This window comes from Bufo gargarizans, chromosome 9 (assembly GCF_014858855.1).
Source record: "Bufo gargarizans isolate SCDJY-AF-19 chromosome 9, ASM1485885v1, whole genome shotgun sequence".
Taxonomy (NCBI): Eukaryota; Metazoa; Chordata; class Amphibia; order Anura; family Bufonidae; genus Bufo; species Bufo gargarizans.
The window spans coordinates 175,940,506-175,965,812 of record NC_058088.1 but is presented as its reverse complement, the minus strand read 5'-3'; the positions used below and the strand labels follow the sequence as shown (position 1 = coordinate 175,965,812).

The 25,307-nt window shown below is 47.1% G+C and overlaps 1 protein-coding gene across 2 annotated transcripts in view; it reads right to left on the bottom strand.

The window, feature by feature from the left end:
* PLXNB3 (plexin B3) overlaps nucleotides 1-25,307 on the bottom strand; it is a 71,073-nt gene that overhangs the window by 28,544 nt on the left and 17,222 nt on the right. Inside the window, exons 1-12 of one of the 2 annotated variants that reach the window (XM_044269102.1) lie at nucleotides 22,646-22,785; nucleotides 16,794-17,840; nucleotides 16,380-16,559; nucleotides 15,513-15,638; nucleotides 9,197-9,297; nucleotides 7,125-7,257; nucleotides 6,277-6,433; nucleotides 4,110-4,218; nucleotides 2,993-3,104; nucleotides 2,665-2,793; nucleotides 1,416-1,538; nucleotides 220-313 (exon numbers count right to left, since the gene is read on the bottom strand). In XM_044269102.1, the coding sequence (XP_044125037.1) occupies nucleotides 220-313; nucleotides 1,416-1,538; nucleotides 2,665-2,793; nucleotides 2,993-3,104; nucleotides 4,110-4,218; nucleotides 6,277-6,433; nucleotides 7,125-7,257; nucleotides 9,197-9,297; nucleotides 15,513-15,638; nucleotides 16,380-16,559; nucleotides 16,794-17,831 (2,302 nt within the window). In that variant the 5' untranslated portion in view covers nucleotides 17,832-17,840; nucleotides 22,646-22,785. Of the gene's footprint in view, nucleotides 1-219; nucleotides 314-1,415; nucleotides 1,539-2,664; nucleotides 2,794-2,992; nucleotides 3,105-4,109; nucleotides 4,219-6,276; nucleotides 6,434-7,124; nucleotides 7,258-9,196; nucleotides 9,298-15,512; nucleotides 15,639-16,379; nucleotides 16,560-16,793; nucleotides 17,841-22,645; nucleotides 22,786-25,307 lie in introns of those variants that run through there. The other variant, XM_044269103.1, reaches the window with a different exon arrangement.

Here is a 25,307-nt window from a genome sequence, read left to right as displayed (position 1 = left end):
CGATTGGCTGCAGTGGTCAAGTGGAGTGTATGAGCAAATCATCGCTGCTGCCAAACAAAGTTTGGTGTGTCTGATCAGAGCAGCAGGGGGTGAAATGGGCGAGTATACGTTATTTTATGACAACTGCTGTTTTACATCAGTCATTTTTTTAAACTAAATTGGGCGACCCCTTTAAGGGTGATCAGCTGATGCCTGGATTCCACATCTCTGAAGGTTTACCTGTAACGTCACCATTATTGTCCACGCGGTACATGTCCCCTTTCTTCACGTACACAGGAACCTGATGCTCCATCACTTGTAGAGGGTACTCATACTACGAGAGAAGAAGCCGACTGACATGAATGTTTATGTCCTATACATGTTTACAGTTTCATTACATTTATACATTTATTTTTTAACCAGTCCTTTTGGGACTTAAAGGGGTTGTCTCATGTCAGCAAATGGCATTCATCATGCAAAAGAAGTTAATACAAGGCATTTACTAATGTATTGTGATTCTCCATATTGCCTCCTTTGCTGGCTGGATTAATTTTCCCCTCACATTATACACTGCTCGTTTCCATGGTTACGACCACCCTGCAATCCAGCAGCGGTGGTCATGCTTGCACACTATAAGTAAAAGTGCCGGCCTATGCGCGACCTCACAGTCCCGGCCACCAGAGAGGCCGCAGATTTTTCCTACAGTGTGCAAACATGACCACCGCTGCTGGATTGCAAGGTGGTCGTCACCCCTGGAAATGAATCCAGCCAGCAAAGGAAGCAATACGGACAATCAGAATACATTAGTAAGTGCCTTGTATTAACTTTCTCTACAGCAGTGTTTCCCAACCAGTGTGCCTCCAGCTGTTGTAAAACTACAACTCCCATCATGCTCGGACAGCCTTTGGCTGTTTGGGCATGCTGGGAGTTGTAGTTTTGCAACAGCTGGAGGCACACTGGTTGGGAAACACTGCTCTACAGGATAGATGCCACTTGTTGAAGTGAGACAAACTCTTTAATAAACAATTGACACGTTTGAGAATGCCATCAATAAGTCAGATCAGAAAATCCCTACAAAAAAGACCCTCACCCTCGAGAACTGTGTAATGCTTTGTTTTCCCTGTGGTGGCGCTGCAGGAGAATTGAACACTTGCTGATGGGTTCCCTCACAGATTAGGCTACTTTCACACTGGCGTTTACTCGGTCCGGCAGGCTGCCGGATCCGTACTACAGTGTACACCTGTGAGCTGCTGTTAGTCTGCCCAGCCACATTCACTAAAATGGGGAGCAGCGTAGATCCGGCCGCAGCACGGCAAATATGCAGAGAGGCGGCTGGACAAAAAACGCTATGTCCGGTTTGTAAAAAAAAAAAAAACGCAAACTATCCCTTTAAATGATGCCAACCTGAAACCAATTACACCGAAGATCTCACTTACCTTATGGGTCTGACAGTGCACTTTATACAGGTCCTTCCCCACAGTCATCCTCTCAATCTGCGCTCTCAGGGTGATGGGCGTCCCTTCCACCTCGATAATGCAGCTGAATTCGAGGGCCTCTCCCTTTGGACCAAAAGAAGCAGATTGTAAAGAAAGGACTACTGGCGCATCAACAGGAGCCTTTTCTGCGGTCAAGAATAGGACATGTTCTATTTTTTGGCGGAACGGAAGTGTGGATGCGGACAGCACACTGTGTGCTGTCCACATCTTTTGTGGCCCCATTGAAAATTTATAGGTCCGAATCCGTTCCACAATGGATCCGGACCCATTTTGCGGACATGTGAATGGACCCTAATGGGCAGAGCTGGTTACAACAGCACTGCTTCCACTGACACTAACGGGGTTTTCAGGGATTTTACTACCGATGACCAATCGTCAGCACGGCGGCTCCCTGGAACAGCTGATCAGTGGGGGTCATCATGATCATTTCTTGGATAACCCCTTTAATATGAGCAGCACTGCAGTTACCAGCTCTGTGTGGATGGAGCGGTGTAGTTCCAGCACAAGTTCCGGCTCTGGAGTAACCCCGAACTATCTGGCAGGGGTGCGGGGTGTTGAATCCCCACTGATAGGATATTGATGTCTGTCCTGAGAATACATCATCAATACTAAAAAGGCCATCTGGAATTCCAAAAAGCGGCTTGATCAGCATTGATCCTGTCCATGGCCGTTTATGGTATTGCAGCTCAAGCCCATTCACCTGATGGACAATCCCTTTAAGTATGCTGATACTGTAGATTGCAATTCGATAGGTTAATATAGTATATATAATATAATGATGTTTTTATTTAAAGGGAATCAGGAGAAAGGGTCTGAATTTTTTTTCCATGAAACAGAACCAGGTTTGTTCATAATCGTATGCGCATGAGCTGCAACACCAGGCACAGACCAGGGAAAACGTGGCGCTTAATCCTGGACAAAAAAAAGATATGAAAACTTTTCTTCTAATTCTGGACTGCCCTTTTAAAGCCATCGTAAGATCCCATATGCTGTAGGGAATCTGCCAAGAAGAACAATACATGCATGGCAAGTTTACACAAGTCACTTGAATGAGGCTTGAGCTGCAATACCAGATGCAGCCTATGGACAAGAGTGGCGCTGTTTTATGTTCCTGTGAAAGCAATAGAATCTGTGTCTATTCTTTCATATGGCCACAATACAGAAACATGGGGGGATAAGGCATACTCACATTCAGGAGCTGTAGGTTGTATCCTATCAGATCCAGTTCTGCTTCCAAGCCAACATGAATCAAGGGAGAGCCTTCAACTTTCTCCACTCGCGGGCAAGATCCCGGACCCCACAGCTTCTTCTGATCGTCCTGCATGGACAGTACAAACAAACCAAGAGTTTTTCGCGGTTTAGGGTAACATACGATCACAATGTGCAAATGCCAACCCACAGCAGCTGAGGACACGGTAACCCAAAAGCATGGTAGATTCTCCTCCCGATCTCACAGCAATGTTTTTGAGGTCATCGCAACCCTAGCGCTATGTTCTTAGATCACAGGCGATCCTTACATTCTGGCTGTAGATGATGGTCTCCTCTTGGCTGCACTGCGGAGTATGAGAGCAAAGCTGATCGGCCAGACACCAGTAACACCTCCAGGGACTGCTCACACACGCGCTACACCTGTAGAGACAAACCGTGCCTTTAAAAGGGGCTGTCTCACTTCTGCAAATGGCATTTATCCTGTAGGGAAAGTTATTACAAGGCACCTACTAATGTATTGTGATTGTCCATATTACCTCCTTTGCTGGCTTCATTCATTTTTCCCATTACATTATACACTGCTCGTTTCCAGGGGTTACGACCACCCTGCAGTACATCAGTGGTGGTCGTGCTTGCACATTATAGGGGGGAAAAAAACGCCTATATGTGATCCTGGCCACCAAAGAGGATGGCGCTTTTTACAGTGCAAGAATGACCACCACTGATGGTGGTCGTAACCCCTGGGGATGAACAGTGTATAAGTGATGGAAAAATGAATCCAGACAGCAAAGGAGGCAATATGGACAATCTCAATACATTAGTAAGAGCCTTGTATTAAAGGGGTTTTGTCGCTTCAGCAAATGGCATTTATCATGTAGAGAAAGTGGATACCAGACACTTACTAATGTATTCTGATTCTCCATATTGCCTTCTTTGCTGGCTGGATTCGTTTTTCCATTGCATTATACACTGCTCGTTTTTAGGGTTATGACCACCCTCTAATCCATCAGTGGTGGTCGTGCTTGCACACTATAGGAAAAAATTTCTGCCTCTCTGGTGACCGGGACTGTGGGAGATCACTGTGGATGCTTTTTTCTATAGTGGGCAAGCATGGCCACCGCTGATTGGATTAAAGGGTGGTCGTAACCATGGAAACGAGCAGTGTATAATGTGATGGAAAAAAGCAAGTTTGGAGAGCTATAGTCTTTCTTCACCCCATCCCCCCCTAGGAAGAAATACTCGCATAACGGCAAAATAAAGTACCGCCACCTCCTGATGACACCATCCCGTCATTAGCACATTCACAGAGGATGCAAAGCTTTTTGTACAGGCATATGCCGCCCCTCCCTCCATACATCTGTTCACACCAGTACTGCATGTCCATGAGACCAGTCAGTAGTAAAAGAATTCAGGGATCTGACTCACGGATTAGTTACTGCCAGGTGCTTCACAGCCGCACAGTCATAGAAGACAAAGTCGGTCACTGCGACGGTGACTTCCTGGAAGACCAGCGCCAAATGGACAGTCACGTGATCTAAAAAAAAAGGAGGAAGAAAAGATATACTGGTAGATGTATTTCACATACACATAGATATCACATCATTATCTAGATCGAAATATATGTATATAGGGGGTCATTTATTATTAGATCTACGCCTATTTTTGGTGTATATCTGTCGCAGATTTTTCCCCGCTCACGCCAGGTCTAAAGACGGCGGAGTCTCTATCATTTTCTACGGAGAAAATTATCTAAATCTATGCCAGCAAAGGAGCCGTCTTATTTTTAGGCCGGCGGTGGATGCGCCTAAGTTATGTAGAGGCCTGCGCAAGGGGTATAAAGACCGGCGTCTAAAATACGGATCTTAATAAATTACCCCAATAGTATTTGTAAAGCAGGAAAACACCCCATGCTGTATCCTGTAATATCCAGCAGAGGGCGCATTCATGCACAAGACCTGGCAGGCTCTGAGCGTGTCCAGGAAGGTAGGAGGCAGTGATGGTCAGTTCGCAGTGTTCGCCAGCGAACACATGCGGGCTGCCATCTTTAGTAAGGTAGACTCACTCGTCTGGCAATGCACAGGTAAGCCCTTACTTGTGCTGGGAGCCGGTCTGAAATCAAATGCAGTCACCGGGAGCAGGCAGATCCGAGAACAGCCCAATGAAGGCCCCCGGCGGCTGTTCTCGGAACTGCCTGCTCCCAGTGACTGCATTTGATTTCAGACCGGTCCTGTCACAGGGCTTACCTGTGCATCGCCGGACGGGTGAGTCTACCTTACTAAAGATGGCAGCCCGCATGTGTTCGCTGGCGAACTGACCATCACTGGTAGGAGGCAAGGAGAGGCCTTAATAATATTTGTAATGTAAATTAGATTTGGGAGCAGTGAAAGCCTTTAAAGGGCATCTGTCAGCAGTTTTGTACCTATGAAACTGGCCGACCTGTTACATGTGCACTTGGCAGCTGAAGACGTCTGTGTTGGTCCCATGTTCATATGTGCCTGCATTGCTGAGGATAATCATGTTTTAATATATGCAAATAAGCCTCTCGGAGCAATAGAGGCGTTGCCGTTACTCCTAGAGGCTAAGCTCTCTCTGCAAGTGCCACACCCTTTTCATTTTGATTGACAGGGCCAGGCAGTGTAAATGTGATCACACCTGGTCCTGTCGATCAAAGTGCAGAGGGCGTGGCAGTTGCAGAGAGAGCAGAGCCTCTAGGTGTAATGGTAACGCCCCCGTTGCTCCTAGAGGCTCATTTGCATATATTAAAACCTCATTTTTCTCAGCAATGCGGACACATATGAACATGGGACCAACACTGATGTCTTCAGCTGCCAAGCTCACATGCAACAGGTCAGCCAGTGTCATAGGTACAAAACTGCTGACAGATGCCCTTTAAGGACTACCAAAACTCCCAAGCCATGTACCACAACCTATGTTCACATCAGACACTGAGCCCTGAACCTGGAAATGTCCTTCTGCAGCTACTGATTCTGGTACAGCTTTGCCCTTTACTTATCGGCTATGGGTAAGGGTGCAGCTTCACCTCCTCGCCATGGATCACTTGTATAATAGATTGTGAACCCTTCGTATCACTATACAAGATATTACCCACACGCCTGGTCACGGCCTCCGTAAACATGCATGGTGGGGCGTGCATGTTTATGTCAAAGGGAAAATGGGAATAAGTCATTGTCAGAATTTTCTGTTAGGGGATAAAGGTTCGGTCATGTCCAACTCCAATATGCTCAATGCTCCCCTCGTTGACATCTGTGGTCCAGGGACATTTGGGAGACCCCTATACACAGGGTTCAGCCGAACGTTCTCTCATGTATATGGCGGGGCTTTACTACACCACAGGGTGAGCACAGTGGGGCAGAGACACAGGAGATAGAAAACGCGACAACACGCTGAGCAGAGGTTTGAGAGGAGACAGCCTGACCAGCCAGGAACCTTAAGAATGCGCTTGACAAACCTGAAACATGTTGCTCTATGGATACCATCTTCAGCGGGATACTGGGTGACTACGCTGGTCTCCGTGATGCATGGAGGCAACGTGAAAAAAAAAAAAAAGAAGCCATATAGGGGAAAAGCTCACCTTCGTCGTGTTGGTTTGGAGGCAGTTCTTCTGGTGGAGGAGAGGGGCAGCTGACTTTGTTCCCGTAGACCTGTGCAGGACTGGACCAGTCGTTAAATAGACACTTCCAGTTGTCTTGTTCTGCACCAGCTGGAAAGTTCAGCACAGTCATGGAGACCTGACAGTACACGGAACGAGAGGACGCTTTATCTACAAATGCTGAATATCTTTGCTTCTTGGTTGTAAGGCAACTCGTGCTCATATGACCTCTCACCCCCCCCCCCACGCAGGACCCCCCTTTATGTATCAGAACGGAGGTCCACTCTATAAGGGCGGCTCCCACTCTGCAGCATGGATGGTCATTGAACTGAAACGTGGCTGGTAGTGGCAAAACCAGACTAGCAGTGATTAGTTGGCTTCTGTTTTAAGGCTTGGTTCACACCTCCTTTAATGGGAGCCTCCCTCACAGTTTCCTTCAAAAGTGCTGGGTAGAACCGACAGGCACCATAATGAAAACCCAATGGAACCCACTATAGTCAATGGGGCCCGTTGGGCGCTGCTGGTGTCTGTCTACGGCTTGCACGGAAATTTTCTGTTCCAATGACGGAAAGGAAGAACGGAATGGACGACGCAGATGTGAACGAAGCCTTAAAGGGGGCGTCTTCTTGAGACAAACTCTCAGCTGTTTGGTCACATGACTATATTGAAATTCCAGTAGAACTTTGATCTTGACTTCGTTAGTGAATGGAGAAGAAAAGGGCATATATAGCTCATAATCAGGACAACAAAGCTTTATATGCAGATCTATATTATTTAGACTAGTCACCCTTTACATGGCTACCTACCCCTCTGTACTATGTCACACGCACCTGTGTCTGCTCATGTCTGCTCTGGTTAGCTGGTAAGAGACCTTGGATGGACACACATTGAGTCTGATGGTCAAAGCTCCATAGCCAGTGGTTCACCTCGTTGCTATCGGCACATTGCTGCTTCTCTGTGCACCTGAAAGGAGAATGGGATGATCTGGAGAACAAGCGGATTTGAGGAGGCCCTATTGTGTTAAAATTCCTCCTGACACCATATTGGTGGCTTTGCCAAATCAAAAAGTGAAATCCAGGTAAATATGACTTAAAGGGGCTGTCTCATGTCCCATTCGGGACAACCCGTCCTACAAGTCAGAGAGGAGAGCAGCTAATTCTTGACCTGGTAAACTGGGTCTGTCCATGTGTTACGTGGATGACCGCGGATTTTAATGTCTCCATGTAATACCTTTTTTTCCCCTGTAGTGGTCACTGCAGGACAATGTACAGCTGGCTGCAGGCCTTGTGGCATCACCATGTTAGTTCTCATATGAAAGAGGAGGTCTGTGATGGGGGAAGGGGGAGAACGTAGCATTGCATGGTGGTCCATCAATCACATCTCCGTCCCTGGAGAGCATGGACAGGATGGGTCTACCAGCTCTCCACGGGTCCCCTCTAGGACATCACCATTCCCCAATGGGGCATATGGACACCTGTTGGCTTCCATTGGGATCTGCTCTGTACTTTTTGCCTTTACTCACAGTAGAAAACGATGGTGAGCACAAATGCGTTGTACCGAATTTCATCATGTTGTTGATATGTAAATGAGTCAATATAATTATCCCATTAAAAAAACAAACACATTTTATATGTACAAATATAACGCCGCAGCATCACTAAACCATAAACCGTTTACTGGACAATGACACAAACATCCTATAACCCAAGTAAATCCAGGACATAGAAGACGCCCATGGGATGGGATTTATCATCACAATCATTGGTGGTTCTGTCAGCCACGGGTTAAAGGGACAGCAAAAGTGGTGTGATATACAACACAGTCAACCATACTGCCTGCTCCCTCTGTCACCAGGTCACCCAGAGCCTGCTCACCCCTCCATCTTTGTAAGGTGTCCTGGTCAATCAGTGAGGGAACCCTCCTATCCGTTCACTAGGCAAGTGTAGTGACACTGGCGATGGTAGCTAGCTTCTCATGCCACTTAAAGGGGATCTCCAAGACTGGGAATCCCTTTTAATGTTTACAGGCAGGGTTCATCTGTCTCCAGCAGTCTTCTCGTTTGCTTCTGGTTCCGGTTGGACTGAAGTGTGATGTGCCATCTACACGCCAATTAGCACCTCACGCTTCATGGTCCAACAAGGACCAGAAGTGGAGAAGTAGGGAGCTCCACACAGGAACTAAAGCACTGGTGACAGGTGAGTTTTTTGGTTTTTCTTAAACCCTTAACCACGCTGGTCTTGGGAGAACCCCTCTAAATGGATTTTCCTCAGGACAGGGGAGGCTATGTGTCTGATCAGTGATGGTCCAACCATGAAAATGAAGGCATTTCCCCAATAGCGGTCAACACCATTCAACTCTACGTTACAGACCTCGGTCCTCTCTGGGAGTCCCATAGAGTTGAATGGCGGAGCATCAAACATGGGTGCCCACAGCTTCATATAAACTGAGGAACATGGGATCCCAGTTCTAGTGATCAGTGGAAACACCAGCGGTCGGCGCCACCCCAATCAGACACTGATTCACTATCCTAGAAGTATTTATACTAGATCCTCAGGGACCTGATTTTACACAAGAAAGGCCATATTGGATATTAAAGGGGTTGTCTTGTCAGGACCACCACATCCATATACCTAAGTGAGCGTTACATTAAAGTGCCCATGCTCCAGCAGACTGGGCCTGTAGTCCATTATATGGGGAGCTATTGGGGGTAACGTATGGCTGTCAGGAGTGATAACATCTGATCGCCTTTAACTAAAACCCTATCGTTCCTCCACTGAAATGTTCAAAATTTTTGTTTTCATTGCGATCAGTAGAGCGTACCTGTCTGAATGTCCCCTCACGGTCCGTCATCCGTCTCTAATGTGTTTTATACAGGCTGTAATTATGAACATGAATTATTTACCTTCCCTGCAGGACGCACCAGCCGCAGAAGGGGTCCCCGGCCCCCAGACACGAATCGCATGAAGAAAAGCTTGAACACTCAGCAACTGGAAGCCTGCTGACCTGGAACGTGAAGGAAACTGGGTATGAGGGGCCGGAAAAGAAGTCTCAAAGCTGCAGAACAATAGACGTACAGATCACCCCCCTGAAGTCGCAACCTGTGATCGCGGCGTTCAGCGGGAAAGGAAGGTACACACAAGTGGGGGTAGATACCACTAGGAGCCATTATGGGGGCCATAGAGAGGGGTCCCACTCTCTCGCAGCATTAGAAAACATGGAGGGGTGGCTTCACTTGAGGGTTATGACGGATGACGTGCCAGTCCCACCTATGCGGAAATGGACAGAGCCAGCACCGGCAGGGACTGTACAGAGCCAGCACCGGCAGGGACTGTATCCAGATACGGGACCTCCTCTTGGCGGTCCACCAATTTTTCTGCCACCTTGAGACTAAGGGGATCATTGGGCACAAAAATCATTGCCCAGATTAAACACGCCACCCGATGTCTCTTCCCCATTCAATCAAAATTGGGCATTGGAAAAGCGAGCGCCAACTGACTTGTATATTGTCAATCGGCGCCCGTTTGAGGCTGAAATTGGACCCTTACTTGCTGGGAAGATTCATCGCTGCTGTGCGGTACATGAATTCGTAAGTCGGTGAAAATGGCCTCAATTGCCCCACAGGGGGTGGATTTGATGTGGGTCCATGCAGATTCATTTATTTTTTGGGGAGATTTCACCCCTCGTATTGAAAGGAATGAAATCCACAGTGAAAATCCATGAAAAGGAAAGAAACGCTGCGGATGTCAGTCTACAGGTAGAATAAAACCACAACGTGTACACGAGATTATGAACATAGGTTACGCTACCGTAACACGCAATGTGTGCATGTGGCCTTAACATGACACGATATAAGGGCACAATGAGATGTTACCTCTGCCTGGCGTATGGCCATGTACCAAAATTAGCAATTTTTGCATATTGTGTTCACCGACGGATTTTAATATTCACACCGTCTCATCCAACACAACACGCATGTCAGGTCGTGTGTCAGGGCTGTTGTAGCCTGTTTAAATTTGCATGTGTGAACCCGTAATCAAATATTCAACGGCACGGCCCGTCTGGAGGAAATGCTGTGGGGCTGCTCATTTCCCCATTAATTATGGATAGATATCTGCTTGAGTGTGAAATACAGCAAAAGGCTGAAACCCCGCCGGCCAGACCCAGAAGCGCTGCACGTCTAATGTGTTATTAGGGTGTTTAATAATCCTTTACAGATGGAGCAGAGTTGAATTTGTCACTTAGCACAAACACACAACCTTTTCTCCTCAGGTGAACCATAAACGATGCACATTATAATTAAAGGGATTGTCCACATTGCACAGCCACTGTCTACATGTCATGGAGGGGTTACCCCCAAGAACAGACAGCCGCTAGAAGGTGAGGCTTCTGCTCCAACATTAGATGGTCTCTAAGGTTGCCAGTAGAACTTTTACTATTAAACATGTAAACAGGATTAAAAAAGGAGGGTGTTTTTAGGGGCGTGGCTATGTTTTGGGTCATGGGCAGTGAAGGGGTTAATACTAACATCCCTAGTGGTCTAAGGTAGTAAAAGGGTCTGTGTACTGAAGGGGTCAATGCCACCATCCTTGGTGTTCTGATTTCTTGAAAAAGTCCATGCCAAAATCGGAAGAGAAGTTGCAGACGTAGCAGTTGCCCCCTGGACGTGGGGGTCCCTCTGCCACATGAGAAGACACATGTATTGGAAATGGAACATAGCAGGTGACGGCCCATTTGCCGATTCGGCATTAGGACCCAGGAGATACAAGTTATGCATATAATCCCTCTTGGTTCTTGGTTTAAGGCAGTGAAGGGTTTAATGTAAGCATCCCTGGTGGTCCCGAGTGGTGAAAGGGTTAATATCAGCATTCCTGGTGGTCTAGGACAGGGAACAGGTTGATGTAATTATCCCTGATGTCCTAGGGAAAAGAAAAGGGATAATACAAGTATCCCTGGTGATCTAGTATGGTGAAGGAGTTAATAACAGCAATTCTGGTGGTCTAGGGCAGAGAAGGGGTTAGTACTAACATCCATAGTGGTCTAGGGTAGTTAAGGGGTCTGTGTACTGAAGGGGTCAATGCCATTATCCTTGGTGTTCTGGTTTCTTGAAAAAGTCAATGCCAAAATCTGCAGACGTAGCAGTTGAACCCCCTGGACGTGGGGGGTCCCTCTGCCACATGAGAAGTGGAAATGGCCCATTTACAGATTCGGCATTAGGACGCAGGAGATAGAAGTTATGCCTCTAATCCCTATTGGTTTAGGGCAGTGAAGGGGTTAATATAGGCATCCCTGGTGGTCCTGTGTGGTGAAGGGGTTAATGCATTTCTAGTGGACAGGGAACAGATTGATGTAATTATCCCTGATGTTCTAGGTAAACGAAAAGGGATAATACAAAGCATCCCAGTGTGGTGAAGGGGTTAATGACAGCATCCCTGGTGGTCTAGGGCAGAGAAAGGGTCGATTAAATCATCCTAGGAGGTCTAGGGCATAAGTGGTTAAAGGGTATCTATCATTTCAGAAAATGTCTGACATGTTATTGTGTAAGTTTTGATCAGTGGGATCCTGGTGCCGAGACCCCCACCAATTGCTAAAACTAAGTAAAATGCAGCTGAGCCCTTTGGTTCCTGGTGCATACGGTCGCCTAGAATATCTATGAGCCTGTACACCGCTCGCTCCACTCTCCAATGACGGACGACTAGAACAAATGAGGCACAGCACTCACCTGATCGCGTCCGCCCCCAAAATTATAAAATGACCGCTACCCTTAAATATCAGCACTTGTGGTGGTCTAGGGCAGAGAGGGGGTTAATGCAATCTTCCCTGGGTTCAGCTTCCTATTCCTTCTCTGCACTAAGGGGTAGAGGACCTTCAAATTGTGAGGCGAGATCTCCCTGAGAAGGAGCAGGCACATGCTATACCGGCCTCCTGGTAGCAATTATCGGGCGGACCAGGCAGGATGGCCACCTTGAGGTGAACCTCTTCTAGATGTTCTGCACGCATTTTACTCAAGGTGGTGGCGCCGTGTGGGACTGTACGCTAAAATCCGCTGACTTGCAAAACTCTACCTTGTGTCAGGGATTTTTCTAACGTTCTCAGTAGTCATTCTATTTTGGGTTTTGGATGATTAGGGTAATTTTTCAGCATTTAGGACCAGGTGTGGTCACTTCTCCTTTATTTAAAGGGGATCTCCAGCCATATGCCGCTTTACCAAGTATATAAACGTACAGCTGTTACCTTGTAGAGCTGCGCGTGTCAGAATAAAGGAATTTCACTAACATTTTACATTTGGGTCCCACAGGCATCAACCTGATTGACCGTAGGGTCTGATTGATAACGGGCCAACCATGCTGCCTGTAAAGAGAAGCAGAGTGGGGCGGTGCTGTCCACAAAACAAAGACCTTTATTGTAAGCGAAAATGAGGGTGTCGCAAACCTTTGGGCGTTCACTCTCGGGTTGGAGTTTCCCTAATGGTTCCCCCTTAAGATGAGAGGCACCGTAGGAGTTTGGTTTCCCCTTCACTACGCATGGAAAAAGTTTTTATTTATAGTCAACCTTAAAGGGGTTGTGCGGTTTTAAACTTATCCATAGAATAGGTGATAAGAGTCCGATTAGTGGGGGGGGAAGGGGTCTGACTGTTAGGACCCCCACCAATGGGGGTCTTCTGTCTCCCTTATGAGTGGAGCAGCGGCCTAACACGTGCGCTGCTGTTCCTTTCATCACTACAGATATGCCGGATATAGCTCAGCGCTGTACTTGGCTTCTTTTTAGCAGTCCCATAGAGATGAAGCGCGTACTCTCAACCGCCACTTCATTCATAAAGAGGGACACATGACTCCTGTCCCCGATGGAGTTCCTGCCGTTCGGATTTCCTGATCCCATACTTACCCCCTATGGTGTGTATAGGAGATAAAAGGATATGTTGGCACAACCTTTTTAAAAAGTATATCTATATACCGTATGAACTGAGGACCCGACAGGGGGGGGTCCGAACTGAGGACCCGACAGGGGGGGGGTCCGAACTGAGGACCCGACAGGGGGGGGTCCGAACTGAGGACCCGACGGGGGGGGTCCGAACTGAGGACCCGACAGGGGGGGGTCCGAACTGAGGACCCGACAGGGGGGGGTCCGAACTGAGGACCCGACAGGGGGGGGTCCGAACTGAGGACCCGACAGGGGGGGGTCCGAACTGAGGACCCGACAGGGGGGGGTCCGAACTGAGGACCCGACAGGGGGGGGTCCGAACTGAGGACCCGACAGGGGGGGGTCCGAACTGAGGACCCGACAGGGGGGGGTCCGAACTGAGGACCCGACAGGGGGGGGTCCGAACTGAGGACCCGACAGGGGGGGGTCCGAACTGAGGACCCGACAGGGGGGGGTCCGAACTGAGGACCCGACAGGGGGGGGTCCGAACTGAGGACCCGACAGGGGGGGGTCCGAACTGAGGACCCGACAGGGGGGGGTCCGAACTGAGGACCCGACAGGGGGGGGTCCGAACTGAGGACCCGACAGGGGGGGGTCCGAACTGAGGACCCGACAGGGGGGGGTCCGAACTGAGGACCCGACAGGGGGGGGTCCGAACTGAGGACCCGACAGGGGGGGGTCCGAACTGAGGACCCGACAGGGGGGTCCCATCTGAGGATCTGACATAGGGGTCCCATCTGAGGATCTGACATAGGGGTCTGATCTGAGGATCTGACATAGGGGTCTGATCTGAGGTCTGCTGATATTTTTCTTATTTTCCTCCTCTAAAACCTAAGTGCGTTTTCATCAGGTGCGTCTTATAAAGCAAAAATTGCGGGTTAGCTGGCTGTCAGTGGAAACAGTCAACAGGATTATAGTGACATACATTCTTCTCAGAAAAGGCGAGTGTTTACGAGGCAGTGGGGAGGTTAGTTTTCCCTAAATTAGGCTACTGTACGGTGTATAGACACCACCTCCTAGAGTGCAAACCACTAGCTCGGTGCAGACACTGAACCGGCATATGCTGGGAGATTTAAGCTCTGAAGCTTGCAGAGTTGTGAATGCAGCTCTGGATTAACATACAGTCTGTAATTCAGGATCAGTACGGTATCCTCATCTAGGCCACCTCACTGTGTTCATGTCACTGCTGAGTAGAGACCATTTGGCAGTAAGTAAGAGTCAGGTGCTTCCTGCCGCCTCGGTCACTGGAAGTCTTACCATGAAGAGAGAGAGAAGCGATACTGGTCAAGCTGCTCTGTGAAAATGCAAGGACGAATCGCGTGGAACAGGAGGCTTTCCTGGCGGAGGGGATGATCTGGAACATTGTGTCCTCAGCACAATGGAGCTCTATATGGTCTGTGAACTGTATCATTGTGTCAGTGATAACAGGAACGGGCGCAGGCAAGTAGACGACCAGACAGCTACTGCCCGTGGGGCCCAAAATACCAGATTCTTAAGAAACAGATCTGCATGCTCCTCAGCCCTTCATGTGCCAAGTGGGTGAAGATGGCACTTTACAAAACAGCATGACTAATGGAAAATCCAGGAAAAGGCAGAAAAGGGAAATGCCCGGCTGCTACGAATTCTGCTTAAAGGGGCACGTTTTTCTTTCTTTTGTATGTGTTTAGCTATTGTATAATATAATGTTACGCAACTTTCCCATATATCATGCTATTCCACCCCAGAGGCTGAAAACCAGCCTAATCTAAATGACACCGCTGCAGGGTTTGTTACAGTGTATCAGCGCTCTACCTCCTTACAACCTAGGTGTCTGTGTCAGATGATTAAAGGGGTTACCTACCTTAGATCCACAGGACATGCCATAAATGTCTAATAGGGGCAGGTCCCACCTCTGGTTCCTGTACCTTACTCCCAACACCTGTCCAACCTGGCAAGATCGCTGCCATATCCAGTTGTAGAATGGTTGGAGAGGTGGCCGTGCATAGGCGCGGCCATCTCTAATCAGGTCTTTGGGTCTTAAAAGGGTTGTCCGACAAAATATTCTACAGTTTTCAAACCAGCAGCAGGATCTGAATACTATTGTAAGTATGAATATACCACCAATGTCTCAGATGAGACAACTCCTTTCAAGCTTAGAACATGGGCTATTCTTTGGGCTATTTCCATGCCCGGATCTAGGTTTACAGATAAGACAGTGGATGCAGGAATCATCAAGGCCATGTACATTTACTGTAAAGGTATACCACGTGCTGCAGCCGATCCACCAGACATCAAAACACAGCAGGGTGGGGCCCTCTTACCTTTGACTCAGTCATAACATACAGGAGCCTCCCAGAGGTGTCCAAAACTAGGTCAGGGCTTACAGGAGATCCTGGCGCCACCATCAATGAGCTGTAGACTTGTCCAGTACCGGAAGAAACAAACACCTATAAGAAGGAAATATAGGCAAGTAGAGTAGTAAAGTTATTTTGGAATCATTGTAAGCGGTCTAAAAATTCAAGGGGTTGGAAAACCCCTTTAAAAAGAGTCTTGTCAGCACTTTTGACCATGCTACACTAGGTAGGGGCCAATGGAAGCAGTACAAATATACCTTTTGTGGAGCTTTTTTTTATTTTTTATCAGGAGTAGTGTAAATATGAAGGTTTATTCTTCCAAGTTCTGCTCCTGCAAGTGCCCCTGAGGTGTAGCTTCACCGTGAAGTGCTCTCTGCTATGAGCTGCCTCACAGCTCCTCCCCTTTTCTTTGAGTGAAAGCTGTAGTGGTCTCCTGGTTGGATGCTACAGGTGCCACTCAGAACAAAGGGGAGGGGCTGTAAAGCAGCTCATAGCAGAGAGCACTTCACAGTGAATCTCCATCTTAAGGGCACTTGCAGAAGCAGAACTTGGCAGAATAAACCTTCATATTCACACTACTCCTGATAATAAAAGCTCCACAAAAGGTATGTTTGTCCTTCTCTACCTAACCGCTTCCTATACACAAAGCCTGCCACATGGAGGAAAACAACTTAAAAAAAATCTGTGTTTGACAGATTTCCACAAGACTGATTGTCCAGGAGACTTAACCCTCCTATACACTGAGAAGTAGACAGGTGTTTGATCCTGTTGTGTTTGTTCCTTGTACTGACTGAGAATCCCTGCTTCATTCCTACACATATCAGTCGTGGTCACCTTATGTATAGATCCGCCAGCATCTCCAAGAAAAACAACCGTGCGTGACTCTTCCGCCAATGCGGTAACAGCAGTAAAACTGGAGTCATTCGTGAGCAGAGGTGAAGCGATGATGGGGAAGAGGCTGACAATTGGGCTGGGTGTGTGATCTCCTCCACATGGAAAGTTCTGAGGGGATTCCTGAAAAGAGAAACAAATTAGATGGTTATCAAATATCCAATTACAGAGCATTATTTGCCCCATGTAAGACAATGGAGACTTCAAGATGGATTCTTCTTTTAGAGTCTTTGGCAAAAATATGGTTCCTTGATAGGAAATAAGCTAAATACAACATATTCTGGTGAACAAAAAAAATTCATTCTGAAGATGGCTCCTCAACCCTATAAGGAGGACATTTTGCATTCAGGAACATACCTTAGGGAGTGAAGCGCACTTGGAGTTGACTCCATACTCAATCCCAGCCTCCTCTTGACCATTTTCCCCCTTGCCAGACTCGGTGTAACACAAGACTCGCGCCCTTTCAATTCGGGCTTCAATGTCTTTCATCTTAAAGGAACAGAGTGCTGTTTGGCTGCTGGGAGATGGTATGGAACCTTTGCTGGCAGCAAACACCACAAAAAGCTCTCTGGTTTTAGTCTCCAGGTGGGCCGCTTGTGCCAGATTATACCCATCACATTCAAGAGGAACTTCCACATAGGAGTAGAGGTGAATGTCTGTACTGCAGACACTGCCAAGGTACGTTTTGTAGTCCCTAAGTGATGATGATCCACGACGGTAAAATAGGAAGTAAACATGGCCTTCATTGGAGAAGACTCCCACAAATGCATTGTTGTAATCCGAAAAGTCACCCACCACAAGTTTGCCCAAACCTTCGTTAGAGAAAACAGATGGCTTCTCCAGTTGCCGTATTGTAATGGGTGGGATTCCACTCGATAGTCTAGCAGTCAAGCCCCGTCCTACAAAAAGGTAATCCCCCTGTAGAGTTGTCTCAACTATTCCTACAGTGGTCACTTTGGGATCATTGGCTGCCACAAACTGATTGTCACCAGGGTCCTCTGTGCGGTAAATGATATTTGAAATATTAGCCAAGCTCCTTTTCTCACAAATTCCTTGAAACACATGTCCACAGGTCAATAACTCTCCTCCATGAGTGTTGACTGTCAAGAGCTTGTTGGAGTTCTGAGTGTAAATGGCCTGGGGACAATCTTTAAGTTCTTTGAATGGAAGGCACTCCGGACTGTCCAACACCGGCCCAGTTGAATCCTCTGCCAGAAGCTGAAGATTGGGTGAAAGCTGGAAGATCCAGTTGACGGCCCCAACATAAATGAAGCCCGAGCCAGGGTCATAAGCCATATGGTTGAACGTGACATTGGGTCGGAGGAAGTTGGGAAAAGAGGAAACGGACAAAGATAGGCAGATGCAGACAAGCAGGGATTGGGCCAGATCCAACATAACGATTGCCTTGAAAGGGGGGGAAAAAAAAATACAAGAGGAAAATATTAATACTGAAACAAAGTCTACTCATCTATCAGTCATGGAAACAGAGGTGAACAGAGAGAAAATGTGACACTCTGCCAAACATTGCTGGCACAGGTCTACAGTATTTGTGGGAACTGATCACAAATTTACCGTAGGATGCCAAAAAACATGTATCAAAATGTCAACTGCAGGAAGTTCTCTGGCAAAGCCATATCTTGAGGTTTTATGCAAACTTTCAATGCATAAAACCACAAGCTGGCCATCAACTATACAGTTGTTAATAGATCTCACCATACAAATAACACAAGCGTCAACCGATAAACTGTCCATGGGATTGATTCCACCAGTACGATCGTACGGATGGCTGATGACATGGGATGACAAAACTAAATGATCAGGGAGCCTTCTGTCTTATGTGCATGGGCAACTTAAAATCTATTGACAATGGAAGACTCTTGCCAAGCTCTGAGGTCAAGGAGACCAAGACTGGACAATTTTCATGGAGGCATCAAAGGTACCCGATATCTGATCATCTGCCCCTGTTCCACCACAGGCTATAGGCTTGAGAACCCCCATTTTGAGTCGTTTAATTGGTGTCCACCAGACCTTCCAGATATTATATACTGCGTAGAAAACATCCCAAAAATATTGGCACCAGAAGCAACTTTTTAGGCATTTCATCCCCGGCTCCTGGCACAATATATACATCTACAGTGTTAACCATATGAGTGCATATGACCACATTAACAACCATGGGGGGAGGGGGTTGTACCTTTTTTCTGAGGCCTTTTAGAGAGTTGTGTCCTTATCTGTATCATGACCTTAATCACCACATAGAAATCATATCAAATCTGAGTCAGTCTCGGGCAGAGGAAGTTAATCAACCATCCATGGGACTTGTCTGATCGTTCCTACCAGTGCGGAGGCACCAAAGGTATCTAAAATCTGATCATCTCCCCTGTTCCATCAAATAGGCTTGAGAAACCCTCCATTTTGGAGACTTTTTCTTAGTGTCACCTTTACAGCAGCCATCAGTTACATCATTATACAACCACTGTCCCAGTATCCACCAGTGCTCACATGAGGGACGCCTGGACAGATTGGATGTTAGGTTATACATTGTGGGGATAGGTATTGGTACCTCCAACTACTCTACTGTCACCAGTCCCTCTATAATTGTTGCAATATTAACTGTTCCAGGTGCAACCTAACTAGAGTGTGATTCTCCACAATGTTGAGCCCCATTGAGGCTCGGTTCTTCATGTCCTGTCCCTTTTGACTTTACCTGTATTGATTGTGCTACTTTATTGAATAATAGATATATTTTTTATCAGGAACATCCTCGATTTTTTGGTGTCGATTTTCTTAGTGTCCACCAGACCTTTCTACGGTGTGTAGAAAATATCCCAAACATTTGCCACCAGAAGCTACCGTTTAGGCATTTGCTCTATGGGTCCTGGCATGATAAACCAATCTATGGTGTTCACCAATCCATATGAGTTCTTAAGATCCTTCTCCGTATAATGACCTTAACCTTAGCTACCACATAGAAATCATCTCATCTAATCCGAGTTAGTCTTGGGTAACAGGGAAGATAATCTTTTGGTTAAATCCAGAAGGTTTATAGTTCAACAAATCACACAAGAACCAAAACGCGTTGAGTCATTTATAGCATCCAGTGAACATTAGGCTCGCGTATGGACACTATACCCCATTATATGGGTTTTTGCTCTTGTGTTGGATTCCGTAGGGATCACATTTATGGCTCAATTACTGGATCACATTAGGGCCCTACCAAAGAGCCCCCCATAGCTCAGCTTCTCGGGCCCCTAGAAGAGTTACATAACAGGTTAATAGAATAAGAGCATGTTATGTGAAATTTAATAGGCTCTTAGTTATGCATCCAGGTGCACCACGGCAAAACAATCCCTGGTACAGGTTGTACAGGCACAGACTAGTCCACCGCCAGATGAATGTTCTCCTGGCCGTAACCTCGAGGTCCTATCTATGGGAACTGGAGGTGGGGAGCGTAAAGGTTATCTGTCACCTAAACATGCACTGAACAGATAGGTCACATCCACCGAGCTCTGCAGATAGGGTGGGCTGTGAGGAAGTTTACATAACTTCAAACATCTGCAACGCATAATATCTGCACTGACCGCCATTACGTGATTAGTATTATGGAGATGTTAATCCGCACGACAGCCCACACTAAGTTCGTTTAAAGGAGCACTAACAAAACTAAAACTACACATCGCAATGAAAAAATAAAATAGAATCGTAACTTAAAAGCACCAAAATAACAACTTTTACACTGTACGGGTGTCCCTGGAGGCGTCCATTGTGTTTCATGTCAGGAATCCACTGCTCTGTATGCAATGACAGGCAAATGAAGCCCCTCCCATTAAGATAGCTCCACCTACTCAGACAGCGCTAGCTGAAATAGGATTTCCTTAAAGGGAACCTGTCACCGGGATTTTGTGTATAGAGCTGAGGACATGGGCTGCTAGATGGCCGCTAGCACATCCGCAATACCCAGTCCCCATAGCTCTGGGTGCTTTTAATTGTGTATAAAACCCGATTTGATATATATACAAATTAACCTGGGATGAGTCAGAGCTTGAAAATATGACTTCTCTGGTCACACAGGTAAGATATGACTCTTATGTTAATTTGCATATGTATCAAATAGTTTTTTTTTACACAATAAAAGCACAGAGAGCTATGGGGATTGGGGATTGCGGATGTGCTAGTGGCCATCTATCAACCCATGTCCTCAGCTCTATACCCAAAATCCCAGTGACAGGTTCCCTTTAAGACAGGGATGCGCCAACGGAGTTAATAAAAAATAAATAAAAAAAATGGTAAAAGGCAATTCGATGGCCCCGTTCTAGAGACAAGAGCAGGGCCCAAAGGTGGGACCTGCACCTTTCTGATCTATCTGCCATCAATGTCCTAGATGGGACAACCCCTTTAAAAATAACAGCATTTATATTCTTCGGTTCAATTCCCCTCTGCTCCAGCGCCACCTCTGTGGTCTAAGCCCTACAGCCATGACATGTTCTTGGCTGCTGTGCTCCAGTGCCATCTCTCTGGCGCTCTTTGCCACTGCAGCCACGACATCATGTTCTTGGCTGCTGCAATGACGTGCCGTATATTGCATGTGCCCACTGCAGCATACCCCACTGTCGTCAGAGATACACGGGATGAGACTGCTGAGGCCAGTGATTGGCTGCAGTGGTTATATGCAGTATACGGGCACATCACCGCTGCAGCCAGGTACAAAGCCCAGCAGGGAGGACCGCAGTAGCAACACTAAAGTGGAGGGGGTTTGAACCGGTGAGAATAACTTATATTTTAACATGGTCCCCGCCTTTCATCAGTTTTTTATTAAAGGGGTGTGTCCCATTTTCGGCATAATGATATCCCAGAGGTGGGCCCGCGCCCATCTCAAAAAATGTCTCAGGCGTGAATTGCGAGCACGCTGTGCCTGCGCGGCTTTCACCATTCGTTAGCTTGACTATTTTTGAAAGTCCCATGGCAGCGAATGGAGAAAGCTGCGCATGTGCGGTGTGTCCTCTCCGTTCTGGAAATAGAAGGGGGTCTCAGAGGTGGGACCAGCACCCATCATACATTTATGGCGTATGTCCCACGTTAACTCAGACCACCCCATTCAGTAATGAGTTGTACCCGTGTTTCCATTCAGTGACAGCAAGCAGCTATTAAAAATGGCAAGGAATTGATGCACAAATTATATTAAAAAGCTGCATAACACAACTAATGAGGTTTAATGTAAAATAAAAATTCCCTTAAAGGGTTACTCCACCCTCCTATGTCGATTCGGGATGGTGGGCGTCGTTCTGCAAATAGCCAAGTGGGCCGTGCCATACGGTTTCAGTAGCATCCATTCGCTTTTATGGGAATTACTGAAACAGTGAATCGATTCCACCATTTCTTAGTTATATCTGTTTCGGGAAAAGCTGGGTGATCATCAATTTGGGCTGTCACCATGTCCTCCAAGAGTCTTAAAAAGGGACAGAAAATGGGGGCCAAGTGCTATTCAAGAGTCTGGAAAAGCTAGGTGATGTCGGACGCACCGGTAGTCACCCAGCTTTCTCTTATAGGACATGAGTCACCACTGAATTAACTAAACCAGGGTGACGGAGAAATTAAAGGGTTCTTAAAGGATTCTTGCCGCAACCACTTAAAAGACACAGAAGTTCCTTGTATGTTCATGTGTGGATTTACTCCTGAGACGAGTCAAGTGTGAACCTGCTCACTCTTTACAAGGAAGTCTATGGAGGTGTATCCTAAAAATGAGATGATCCCCCTCCCTTCCTGTACCTGTAAGAGCGATGCTCAGGGACTAGATGAGGACGTGTAATAACATTACTCCAGCTATTTTTATACAGTCATGGACAATCCCTTTAAGTGAAAATTCGATGACTATGCAACTGTAAAAACGAATACAGCAAAGTAGTCCGTGCAGAAAATTGATAATGGTGCCAATATGAGGGTGGCAAAAATGGTCAAAAATACACTACTAGCAGGTCCATTGGGGAGTATTTAGGGTAAATTGGATATAACTAACAACGGGGGCAAAGTAAAAAATATAAAGATGGTGTCTTTGCATATATGGTGCCAAGCCACTCGTCGTACTGGCAGGTAGGTTGATGCCCGCCTTTGGGGCTGCCCTGGTTGAACTTTACGATAGGGACTGAACAACGTGACATACAGAACTGCCCCCCCTTCCCCTAATACAAGTAATGCCCAGGACGGGTACTTACGATCCGGTAAGTCTTACTGTTGGCGAAGCCCCTCCGCTTCTATACGCAGCCCATACTGACGGCACAGAAACAATAGGCAGATGTGTGTGCGCGGGGACCAAGGGACACCCGAAGGAGGAGGGGGGGGGGGGTCTGCCCATGAAGAGACGGAGCAGAAAGTGCACAGGGGTGTATTATTGGACGGCTGCATCCTCATACCCCCTCCTCCCGACAGCATCTGCCACATGGGGAATACTGGCGACATCCCGCCGTACAGAGCTGTGCTGTGAAGTAACCCCTTCTGTGCCGAGAAGCCGCAGATCGTCCCAGGAAAATAAAAAAGGGACAAATGAAGAGGAGGGACGGGGGCCAAGTTCCAGCTTGGGAAGAGAGAAAAAGGCAATTTCCATAAGAATGATTAATTATGCCCAGTGACAACCCGGCACATTAAAGCCGCACTCTTCCATTCCTTAACAACATCCCTCTGTCCTAGGGAAGCAGGGACGACCGCTCGCATCCCCCCAGGGAAGGGTGGTGACAAGAGTATATGACATCATCCCCCCTGACCCCACCGCCTTCCATTAGAGGACCTTTTAGAGCCCCCTTCCAGCCACCTGATCACCGCTATGCTGTAAATACAGATTACAATTGTCACCTGCCATATAGTGACACCTGCTATACTGTGATTGTGGGATCGTGCAGGAGTTACATCTATGTGAGGCGCTGTCATTTTTACACCACTCTTGATATTCTCGGGGAAGGTGGTTGGGGCACGCCTCTAAAGATTATGCTCTCTTCCGCAGGCGCGACCACATTAGGGGGTGGGGGGCGGGGATCTGTCCGAAAAGGCCCCTGAAGGTGGAAAACCCCTTTAATAAATCCAGCGCATTTTTTTTTGGGGTCACAATAATTGTGAATCCGAAGCGCTTTGCCGTCATCTTGTGGTAATCACAGGTAAAAATGCCCCAAAAGCTGAAGACCCAGTTCAAACGGGGTATTTTGACGTGAAATTTTGGCGCAGAAATTTGCCTGGCTGCCGTACGTTTTTCTTGCTGCGGAACGCAGGGCGGCAGCTTAAAGCTGCAGCGGCCCCGAGAAGGGATATGTTTGTCCTCGGCGTGGCCGCGATCAACTGCCAGAGGGAATTTGACGACATTTCAAAACCAAAATTCTGCAAAAAATAAATAAATTAAAAAAAACGCAGCGTGAACGGCCGCTTACGATAAGACTACACGAGATGTAAAATACAGCTGAAAAGTTCGCTGCGGATTTGTAGCTAAAACCGCCACAAAAAAACTAATTTGTTACATTCAATTTTTACCGCAGAGATGGCTGTGGATTTCACGCTCTGCACTGAGAGTCAATTTACACTGCACGGAAATCCAGGGCGGCGAATTTGTCACGCGTGAACCTACCCATACAGCGCCAACAGTAGTGGTCACCTACCTTAGCAGGTTATTATGCACTGCCTCATCTCTGGGTATTAAAGGGGGTTGTACAGGATTAGAAAAAAAATAAACTATCTACATAAACAGCGCCACTCCAGCGCATGGGCGGCGTCTGGTACTGCAGCTCAGATCCTTTTATTGAAGGGGAAGAAGCAGCAGTGATCCCAGACACAAAATGTCCTACTAGATTGAATCCATGAATCGGACAAAAGGGCTTAGTGTACAGGGGGGGGGGCAATTGTCAGAGCCGGTACACACTGAACCCGCTCCTATGCCAAGATGTCCTGCTCAGGGTCAAGAAGACTTCAAGATCCTTGAAGAAGGTAATGCGCATGGTGAGGTTAATACCGAGATCTGGATTCACGTCAGGGGGCCTATATTCTGTTCTGCACCCCGGATGGGCACAGTATGTGATTGATGGGTAGGGGAGGGTGGTGAGAGACTATCGTTCCCACACACAAGCGGGTTTGAAGCCTGGCAGAGACGCTGACCTCCCCCGCCCACCAGCCTTGGAGCAGGATGCCAGTACAAGCTCTGAAAGCCCCTCTTTGTCCGGGGGTCTGTGATAAGGTCTCTGTGGAACTAAAAGGATTTCTCTGCAAACCATGAAAATAATTGGGACATCGGAATAATGACTCATAAAAGCCGCTCTGAAAAGTGACGCCATTCCCTGACAAGCAGCACAGATACTGAAAGGTGAAAACATTGCTGTAGACAACAGTAATCATCTGACCAGGCCTGATTTAGGCAGATAGAGCTTTTCGTCGCCTTACCATACAACGTGCCACGAGATTGCAATATGTCATCACCGATTACAGCGGGTAAATATGTGCGGTAATCTTAAAGGGATTCTTCATGTGTTAAAGAGGACCCGTCTCCCTCTCCTGACACATCTGTTTTAATAACTACTGGTATTCCCCATGAAATAATAATCCTGGACCATCTTCTCTTATATGTCTATGTTGTGCTGTTCCTCCATTATTCCTACTAGAAGTTTATGAATATATTACTAAAGGTTACTCTGTAAGTTACCAGTTGGGGGTGTCCCTGTGCAGTTTGACATTATTCAATCAATGCTGTGCAGGTACACACCTCCAACTGGTAACACCCATCTGGACCTTCATTGTAAACTGCTAGTCATTCATTCATAACTTCCAGCAGGAATAATAAAGGAGCGGCACAAAAATAGAGGCATAAGGATAGATGCTTCAGAATTGTTATTACATGGAGGATGC